General features: G+C 33.6%; 1 protein-coding gene across 1 annotated transcript; it reads left to right on the top strand.

The window, feature by feature from the left end:
• The first annotated feature begins 8,305 nt into the window (after positions 1–8,305).
• LOC122403225 (NAD kinase 2, mitochondrial) lies at positions 8,306–10,812 on the top strand. Its single transcript, XM_043406595.1, has 6 exons — positions 8,306–8,437; positions 8,868–9,165; positions 9,275–9,598; positions 9,832–9,913; positions 9,997–10,261; positions 10,320–10,812. Exons 1-6 carry the CDS (start codon positions 8,332–8,334, stop codon positions 10,550–10,552), a joined length of 1,308 nt encoding a protein of 435 aa, XP_043262530.1. The 5' UTR covers positions 8,306–8,331; the 3' UTR covers positions 10,553–10,812.
• Positions 10,813–11,033: the final 221 nt, after the last annotated feature.

Here is an 11,033-nt window from a genome sequence, read left to right as displayed (position 1 = left end):
TTCCGAAGACCTCGGACGTGTCAATCGGTTGGTCTGTGAGGAATCCTTCGAATCATTGGCGGCGTTACTATAATATAAGCGCCGGCAATTGTATCTCTCGAAGCCCCTCTCCGGTGTTTGGTAATTCCCCGAAGGTATTGCTCAATGGAAATAACAGAATTAATCATCGACCGGGTATTACTCATTCGACCCCAAAATATCTTGCACGAGCGAGAGAAACAGACTATGGCGATAAGATTCTTCCATTCATAAACCGCGAAACTAGCAATCTAGGTGCGCAATACCGGTTTTCGATCACCTAAACTTTCTCGATCTTTATTTTCCTTTTTCTTTGATAGACTTTTACACGAACTTCGATGACCACTTCTCGCAGGTTATTTGGGTTTTCCCCGTCAGGGACTTTTAAACTTTTTAAATTAGATTGCCTGGAAGAATTTTAACAATTGCAAACCTTGCAGCAAAAGGTATGCACCTCCATTCTTACCAGCTTTTTCCATATTTGATTAAAAAGCAAGAATAAATCAATAGATTGTGTTCTTGTAATATGCGAACAGCTGCGCGCAATAGTAGTTTTCATCACAGACGAAATATACGAGCAGACCGTATACCCAGTGTATTTTTACGGCCAACTTTTCTGAGACTCTAGGGCTCTATTAATAAGTATTGTTTGACTTTTGATCCATTAAAATCCGTCAATCTGTACAGGAAACATTTCTGGCCACACCGTATATTTTCAGTAAAGAATTTTTTTCTCGAAAGTACGAAGGATTTCGAGGGTATGTCCATTCACCAAAAATGATTATCATTGACCCTCGCAACCAAAATTAATTTTTCCAGAACGATTTGAAATTTTTTTTTTCGCCAAAAAATGTAGGCACCGAATTGTCGATTTTTTTTTTAAATTCATTTTTGATTTTTAGTAAAATCGTTTGACGCCCTACAGAAAAACTGTATAATAATACTTTTTTTATAGGTACTCATGAACTCTACTTTAGGAAAAAGTTTCATTGAAATATATTCACTATTGTAGGAGTTATGGCTGTTTGAGAATTGGACCATTTTTATGGTGTTTTTCTCACTTTACGGAGTCAAGGAACAACTTTTCCAACATTGTTAGAATTTCTACATATTCTCCACCAAAATACGCGTTATTTGCCTTTTGAGACATTAAAATCCTTCAGTCCGTTCAGGTGTTACGACATTTTAAAGATACGCATGAAATTTCGAGGAACCATTTCTCAGATTAGATTTTCGGTGAGGAATTTTTTTCTCGAAAGTGCGTAGGAATTCGGGGGTATGTGTAATGACCAAAAATTATTGTAATTCAACCTTGCATCCAAAAATAATTTTTTTAGAACGAATTGAAATTTTTTAATTTTATCGAAAAATTTGTCACCTACTTCATTTTTTTTCTCGAAAGTGCGTAGATTTTCGGGGTGATCTATTTATAAAAAATGATTGTAATGGTCCCTCCGAAACCAAAAATAATTTTTTTCAGAATGATTTGAAATTTTCTAATTTAATTTTTTAACGAAGCCTTAACCAAGAAATTGATATTCTTGATTTTTGTCTTATTTTGGTCTCTAGAATCTCCCATTAAAATTTTTTCTATAGGTGGCCGAACACCCTGCACACCGCGTACTGATATCGCCATTTTAAATTTGAAATGTTTGATTTCAGAGTCGATATCAGCAACTTCAATCCCCCTAAATTACCGAGTTTTAAAAAGATTCGATGAAATCTTGAATTTTAGCCACGTTTCCGACGCTTTCGACCCACTGTACATTGTGGGGTGTATAAAATTTCTAAAAATGAATGAAAACCGCGATGGCGAAAGAGTGAAACAATTATTTCGAGGTCATGGTCGGATCGCGCGATGAGGAAAATGTATGCCGCATCGATTGTCTTCGACTCATCGTAATGGACGGGGGAACATCGACAATAAACCATCGTGTCCGATGACGCCGATAAGCCGGATAGAAATATCGACCAGAGTGGTACCGCGTGTAATTATGCGGACTATTCGTTTCGCGGGTTCCGGTACCATCGCGTATCACTTTGCAACTATTCGACCCGCCACGGGTTCCCTATTGTTCAAACGGTATCGCAGCCATTTGTAAACGTCCCCTTACGCTCGTTAGTAACTGAATTTCGTGTTGATTCTCTCTACACGAAAGACGCCATGTTAATTGCCCAGCACCGAATCACGGAAATTCTCCGCGAACTTAGCACACGAGCCTAATCTTGAATCCAACTTTAGTCCTGGGTTGAAACTTTAACCATTGGTATACTTATCATTGCATAAATTTACTGCATCGGAACACGATCGTCTTCGCGTTTCGTTTTGTATGGATCGAATTCCCCGGACGAATAGAATTCGTCGCGAACTACGATACTATTTTAAGCTGGAAGCTCAATCGCGTCGATATTTTAACAGAAATATTTTCTGTTTAAAATCTTTTGACTTTTTCTAAAGTAACTGTTACGTAATGTTATGGAACGCTTAAGGGGGTGACTAATAAAATGTTCGAACGTCCATGATGGAATGTTTGAACACCTGGATTAAAGTAATATCCTAAAATAAAGTATGAACTATCTCAGTTAATCGTCTTTAACACTTGTATACGCAGAATGACGGGGAGTATTGATTTATGTGAAAGAAATGCATAGTTTCTTTTAAAGAACAAGCGCGAATGCGTATTCAAGAAAAAAAGTTAATAAAAGGGCCGTCGGTTTAAATTGTTATTAACGAAAATCCGTGTGGATGATTTTAATGGAGCCCTTGTTCTGGGAAGCGATTTTCGCGTAGAGATTCGGCATCGGATCGAACGCGCCGTTTACGTCAGCCAGCCTCATCTGCCGACAATGAGAAAGCTGCTGCACCTGTACGCGGCTATAATCACGGTATTTGCACACTCGGTGACCTTGCAGGTATCCGTATCGCTCGCGGAGCCTTGAACTTGTACGCTGAAGAATCTCGCACGAACTTGCTGGAGGATCGAGTCGATCTTGCTCCGGCGTCTCGGCGAAGGGCGACGCGCTTCGAGATTTTCGATCGCGATAATGGTGTCTCTCAGCATTGCATAATTCCGTTCGAATATTCGATCACTCTCATTGACCGTTCTACGATCCATCCAAGTGCGATACAAGGCTCTAGTAGATTTAAAAGATCTATTCTTACATTTCAGACATCTAATGAAAAAATATTGATTTAACAATAATTTTAAAATGACATTTTAATGTTATTAAATTTAACTAATTTTTTAAAAAATTTATAAATATAAATAAAATTTTTATAATATTATATTATAAATATAATATTTCTATTAAAATTTAATTAATATTTATTTATTTTTATTAAATTAAAAATTAATATTAAATTTATTATAATATAAAAAATTATATAATTATATATTTATAGAATATAATCAAGATATAAAATTTTTATGATTAGTTCTTTCAATTGAAATTGGTATAAAACTATGATTTGTTCCACAAATTTCTGAACATTGACCAAAAAATAACCCTGATCGTATTGAAATTAATGTTATTTGATTAATTCGTCCTGGAATTGAATCTATTTTTACACCCAAAGAAGGTACTGTTCAAGAATGAATTACATCTGAAGATGTAGTTAATAATCGAATTGGAATATAAAAAGGAATAATTATTCGATTATCTACATCTAATAAACGAAATAAATTTATATTATCTAAATCTTTAATTATATATGAATCATAATTTAAATTTTTAAATTCAGGATATTCATATCTTCAATATCATTGATATATTGATATATAGACTTGCATAGAATTGCAATTTAATTACTTCAGGAATTATAACTTTATCGTAAAATAAGTTACGAACAATTTTTTACTTTAAAAACGAAGAAAATGGCATTACGGTGTTCTCCACGCAAATTTTTTTCAGTAATATTGTTATCGTTCTTTACGAAAAATTAGAAAGATAGATATTTTTTTTATATCTATTATTTAACTCTTAAGTGGATTATTGGGGCCTCTGCGACCCTCTGCAAGTTAATAGTATATGTAAATGTAATTCTTTCAAAATTTATGTTATCCTTCATTAGTTTATTATTTTTTAAATGCTTTAAAGGAAAATTGATTTTTATTTATCAATTTGATCAAAATCAACATTAAATAAAATAATTTGCGTCGACAATAAAATAAAATTCAGCGGATTAGAGTTTGTGGATAACGTGTCCTTTACGTAGTTCGCGACTCTGGTCAGCGTTAACGTTTTGACCTCCGAGTTCAGACTTTCGCAAGGTGAAGAGCAAAATCGAGGCGATTGTCGCCTGACGCCAAACAGGGTTTTTCTACTTGGCCGCTGTTGCGTCGCGAGCACCGACTCGAAACCGATTATCCGTAATGGCGCTTCTGCGAAGCAACAATTGCAGAGCCGAAGACGGTGATCAACGCTTATCGTTGCTTAATTCGTATGAAATCGTGTATTACGCAATGTGGATCGCCACGATACGATGGGCGCCGAGCTACGAGCTCTTCCGATTCTTTTTCTCATATTAAACGGAAAAGGATGAAGGAATCTACGTTCGAAAACGTCATCGAGATAAAAATAATTGTTTCTAAAAGAAATTGTTAACAAATTTTAAATCTCAATACCGTCTTTAAAAAAAATACTCCTGTCTAAAAAGATCTCTGTCTCTATCTATCCAGCAGCTTAAATAAGAAAGTTTATAATTTCTCTCTGTATGCCCTAATTGTGGGTCCAGAACATTGAAATGAAAATTTATTCTAGTCTAATGGTGCACAAGAATTCTTGAGGAACAATTTGTTTGTAAGTTCATATTTTTTCGAAATTTCAAGGTCAGCGATGTTTTTTTTAAATCGAATTACATATATTTATTATTATATCATGATGGTAGAGGTTGAGGCAAGTCTAACATCGTAAAATACTGAACCTTAAAAATTAAGAACATTTTGGAAATTACGCGAACAATGAAATAACTACTATATGTAGAGAGAACATTGACAAGAATAGTTAAATCATTGAATCTAACAAAACTAGAAATAGCGCAGGACGAAAATAAAGAACGTAATAAAGGAAACGTAAGGCCATGATCCGGGCAAGAAAAATATCAAGAAAGACAAGAACAGGGAGCTCAGGCTCCGACTCGTTCGCGATTTTCTTGTTTTCCGACTGGCGCCAGCCGGGAACGTCTTTGTATGGGATTTGTGCAATTAAAGATTCAATTCCCGCACGAAATTATAGTTATCGTGTCTGTGGAAAATGACGTGTTATTATAGGTCTGCGAGTGTTCCCGTCGTCGACGAGTTCCTTCGTTCTTCGTGGTGCTTGCAAAAAATTCCGACGATCATTGTCGGAACGTGGAAGAGTAAAATTTAATCGGAAACTTCTTTTTTTTCTTGATTATTATTTTTTTTTTTTTTTAATTGTGGCACGCGAACTTTTTCCTGACATCCACAGATTTATTTGTACTATGCGATATATGAGTTCGTAATGTATTTCGAACGGAACATCCGTTAAGTCTGCGTTAAAATCGTGATTAACGAGTTCTAATAACATTGTCCGAAATAGGAGGCTTCAAATAGACCAACGCGAGACATTAATCTTCGCGCCTTGCATAAATTAACTTTGTAGAACGATTGAATGCAATGCGGGTCGAAAGAAGATTCGTCGTATGCAAATTGACGATCGATTGTGGAGCCTGCGGGATAAATTATGCCCATGTTGGACGATGTTATGGCTGACAAAGGCACGTTTGGTATACGTCGTCATCCGAATGTTTTACAAGCCAACGTGGTAATTAAATGATTCAAAGTTTACGATACGCCTGCGACCGTTCGAGACCACTGATTAGATTGTTCTATTCGCGCAGAAATACAGTGATTAACGACGCAGTATTTTGATGTTTTTGTGATTATCAGGTTGTTTCTAGATCGTCGATATTTATGAGATCAAGACCACGAAGGTCAAGAACGATAAAAAAAAGAACGCGGATCTCTTCGTTTCGGTTATTATACCAAAGCGAAAGGTGGATGTTTTTGATCGAACCTTGAGTAGTTCATACAAAACAATTTTCTCACACACTCGGTTACACAACCTGCCCGGAAACGCCTTATTGGTGCTTAATTATTTGCATTGTTATCTCGCGCCGACATAACGGTTATGGAAATTCCGTGAAAAAAAAATAAAGTCGTATTTCTAGCACTAATAATCCGCAATTAAATAGAATGGTAGATAAAGAGCATTTGTTTCGTTACAGAATTTTTATTTAATTTATATTGAAGCAGAATTATGAATTTAATAAATTATATCATCTTTACGGGCTTGGAACTACGAAATAAAATGGCCACCAAAATTAATTGGCATTCCATTCTCTCGACAATAATTAAATATCGGGTGGTTACTAATAATTCGTGCAGCTTTATTCGAAATTACGCCTGGCAACTTCGATCGACTGGACTATTTCATTAAATCGTTAACGTTGATTGCTGATTAGGTGTTACGAGTATTCGCATTCATTGAAACCAATCTAATCGAGAGGCACGCGCGACAGGCGTTAATAATCGCTTTATGATTGCTTTTGCACGTTAATTGCTTTAATTCCCGACAAAAACTGCACGCGTGAATTATTCTGTAATTTCTTTTCCCCGATATGCACGGTCGACGAGCAACAGAAAGGATTTCGTTTCGTGGAAACGCGCTCCCTATGATTCAATTATGACGTTATAATTGCGAGATCCTTATGACTCACGTGCGAGGATAGGTTTCGCACGATTAATTTCACTTTCAAAACGGTTCTACGCACGGCTGTTTTAGCGTTTGCAAAGATAATCAAAACTATAAAGAGTTTTCCAATAAAAGCGATACAACTTTCAATTGATATAACAACCATTGCAACATTATTTTAATACATAGGTTAATCCTTTTTTGAGCTATACCACCAGTTCGGAAATACCCTGTATAATACTGTTACTCACAATTCACGATCACATTAAAATTTTATCGAAAATTTTTACGTAAAAAAAATGTTTTTTAAACTTAATTTCTAACAAATTGTTTTATAAATACTTTTACTATAAAAGTAAGTATAAACAAGATATCGTACATTTTATAATTTACATTTGCCTTAATTATTTTTCGACCTGATATTTTTCAATTAAAAATTTTATAAATATTCAAATATTAATTCTATTGATTTACAGCTGTTCGAATTGCAGATCACAACGTTAATGGGCTGAGTTTAATTTGTTTATATGATATCTTACGAATGTATGCTTGTTTCTTGTCTAAACAAATTCATTTTCGGCCTTTTTACGGTAATTCTAATGTACATTTATAAATAGTCAAATAAAATTTTAAGTATCAAAATAATCTTCATTAGCATCTAGTAATTGTACCAATTCTGAGATAATGTTATACTCAATCTCTAAGTAATTATTCCCTCTCTAAAACAAAATGGAGGTTTCGCGCCAACAGAGCCAAGAATGTTTTTTTTTTATTTTTCGGATGATCGAGAATGTGAATCGATTTGGTGGTGTCATAGCGATCGGGAAAAATAATCCTAAGGGGAAAAGGTCCTAGGAATAAGCTCTATAAGGAAGAACTTTCAAACCTAATGAAAAAATAGCAGTTTTACCCAGGATCCAAAATGTTACTTGTCAAAAATATTGAAATTTCTTTTAAAAAATCTTTAGTATATACTTTTAATATGCGTGTACTAAAGATTACTATACATATATATTGCTTTTTGAAGTTATGTCGGTTGCAGAGTTGGGTATTATGCTTCTAAAGTTGGTATTTCTACTCAATGACACCGCTATGGCGGGAAAAGAAGTTAAATATGAACAAGTATTATACATGATTTAATTCAAGAATTAATTTATAGACCTAGTATTTAATTTTATTTATATATCGATTTTGTTAAATGAGTCGCATCAGAAAATTGCTGTTATTTTCCCCTGTAATATATATTACAACCTAGATAAAATAGGGACGTATTGTATTCTGGTCATTTTTCATTTTTGCAATAATTATCTTTGAATTTAGGGAAAATACAATATAGACTTTATTTCTGTTACGATATTAGACATTTATAATACCCTATACGTCACTTACAATAATTGCGATCTATTTGTAATTCTGCACAACTCGAACTCGTACAAAGGACTGTTATGAGATTGTCCCTGAGTAACACCCATTTATCTGTCAGCCGATCACGTGAACTTTTTGTTTATTTTTTCTGACTCTTCTTCGTTTGTACAGAGTATAGACTACAGAGTCGAATGTGACTCAAGCATTGACGGAGAGGTTAGGAACATTTTAATGCTATCTCATGTCTTTTTTTATATTGTTGCTAGTATCCATTTATCGCATAAATTATTCGAACAGTATGCAATGACGACGTTCAGTCATTTTCGAAGATCTGTCAGTAAGTAAATTTTAACCGTTTGATTCCTTCGATGACAGCATAATGTCAACAGATTTCTACATATGAAAACACGCGAAACAAAAGACAATTTGCCGCAATAATTTTTGGTGTGCATTTTAGTTTTAACAGCTTTTCGTATCGGTCAGTCTCAATTGTCAATCATTCGTCAATAGATGTATTATAAACGAAGTATCAAAGTACAATGTTTCGGTTATTTATTCATTTATGGAACTTTAGAATCGAAAAATTGGACGATTGTTTATATTTCTAAACACATGAACAAATAATAAATTATAGAATAATTCGAACGTTTCTAAATAAAATCAAAATAAAAAGATCTAAAATTATTTTGTTAATCTGTACAATATTTTTTACTATAATTTTTAAAATAGGTTTTAGTAATTTATATTAATATTTTGTACAATTTCAGGATCCTTTCAATTTTTGCAACCATGCAAATACAATGTTTGCACTGGTCTTCGATCATTCCTACGAAATGAATCAAGCTTTGTACCAAAGCATGTACTTATTGTGGCAAAATTGTCACGATACTATTTTGAAAAATTGAGAGAGCCTGACTTAACTGAAGCACAGTTAAAACAAAAGCTATTGGAAAGAGGTTCTAATTATGATGCTATGTTGGCCAGTCATATTGCAACAAAAAATGTGCAACATCAAGTGATTGAAACCTTGAGAAAGTTAAACATAGAATATAAATTAATAAACAGGTAGATATCAGGTTTACAAATATTTTAAATCAAATCTTGTACAATGAAAAATAAACTAATACGATTAATACATTATTCATTCATACATTTGACTAGCAATGTGTTACAGACAAAATCTTGACCAATCAAACTTTAATTGGGCTGATTTAATCCTCCCAATTGGTGGTGATGGTACATTTTTGTTAGCATCAAATTTGATATTTGATAGCCAAAAACCAATAATAGGTATTAATTCGTATCCAGAATGGTCAGAAGGATTTCTTATGTTACCACCAAAATATACAACAAGAGCACCTGAAATTTTCGAGAAGTTAAAAGCCGGCCATTATCGTGTAATAATGAGGAGAAGAATTCGAACAACTTTATGTGGAGATGCCATCTGGGAAGCCCCTTTTCACACACATGAAAAAGGTCGTGTTTCGGGTGGTGAAAAGTAATAAAACCAAACTTTTTTTTTTTTGTATAAGTACATTCCGTGCGAAATCGAATACCTTTTAAAATATCGTTAAAATTATAGTAATTAATAATTAATAATAATAATTATCGTTAAAATTATAATATCGTGTAAAATTAATAATTTTCAAAATTCGTAATGTTATGTTCGATTTCTCATGGAATGACTCTGTAACATAAATCGAACATATTTCAATTATTTCTTATTTATAGATTCTACATGCAGGACATGAACAAAGGACCACCCAATAATTTACCAAAAGAGAGGCGTCTGCCCTGGTTGGCATTAAATGAAGTAAGTTTTAGTTTTCGTCAGTTCTTATTTTTAATTTACGAATCGTTAAACACTAACAGAATTTAATTCTTTTTTATAACTAGGTCTTTATAGCAGAAACGTTGTCAGCTAGGACAAGTGACTTGCTCGTTAAAATAGATGACGAGGAGAAGTTTCATATGTTAAAAAGCTCTGGATTATGTGTTAGCACTGGAACAGGATCAACATCCTGGCACAAATCGATAAATAGTGTCAATTCGCAAATTGTACGACAGATATTGAATCTCGTAGGAGAAAAACAAGATATTAGTAAAGAAGAAATTAACAAAATTTGTAACACCTTCAATAGCAGCCTACATTTTGATGCTGGTAAGTGTATTGGGTAATAGCATGATCATAGAATGTTAATTTCTGGTTCGTATTTCAGAGGAATTTAAACTGTGTTATGCTGTGAGAGATATGATAGTAACCGATCACTGGCCTATACCAAAGTGTTTTCATTCCCGCGGATTTTGTCGTACATTAACAGTCAGATCACAGTGTTTCGATGGCGGACTAGTTCTCGACGGTGGCATAGCTGTTCCTTTTAATTTTGGAGCAACGGCAGTAATGGAAATTCATGCTGAAGACTCATTGAGATCTTTGGTCCTTCAAGATTGAAGGTTATTAATTACTCACAAGGTGTTAAGAGGTCATGAATGTAGATGACTGAAATGAAGAAATCAACGAAAACCAAAGTATACAATAGTACTTTTGTACCTTAAACAAAGAAAAAAAGATGAACGTTTTTCTGTATTTTAAATGGGCGTTTAATTAAGTAAAATTAAAAGATTATTAACGACTTTTAAATGTCCATAATAAATAAGCAACACTATCGAATATACGATTTTTTCGTACTGCATTTTATCAGAACAGTAACAGAACCAATGTAATAGTTGTATATAATATAAATAAATGATTATACTTTTTTCTTTAACGTAGTCTTGTCGTTTTCGAAATTCTTAATAACCATTTACATATCGGTTGTTTTCAAAATATGTTTATGAATAATTAACCTTTAATAAAACGTGATTTCTAAAAGGATCGTGTCTTTCATAAATCGATACTGATGTCGAAGTGCGTCTTTGATGATCGATACGAA

This window comes from Colletes gigas, unplaced genomic scaffold, assembly GCF_013123115.1.
Source record: "Colletes gigas isolate AHSC1104 unplaced genomic scaffold, ASM1312311v1 Colletes_gigas_Sc00047, whole genome shotgun sequence".
Classification (NCBI taxonomy): Eukaryota; Metazoa; Arthropoda; class Insecta; order Hymenoptera; family Colletidae; genus Colletes; species Colletes gigas.
Note: the sequence above shows the minus strand (reverse complement) of the source record. Positions and strands in the feature narration are given on the sequence as shown.

Coding starts and splice junctions, on each gene's coding strand:
- LOC122403225 (XM_043406595.1), top strand. CDS start 8,332: ATGCTATCTCATGTCTTTTTTTATATTGTTGCTAGTATCCATTTATCG. Junction 8,438..8,867: donor TCATTTTCGAAGATCTGTCA/GTAAGTAAATTT, acceptor GTACAATTTCAG/GATCCTTTCAATTTTTGCAA. Junction 10,262..10,319: donor CAGCCTACATTTTGATGCTG/GTAAGTGTATTG, acceptor TTCGTATTTCAG/AGGAATTTAAACTGTGTTAT.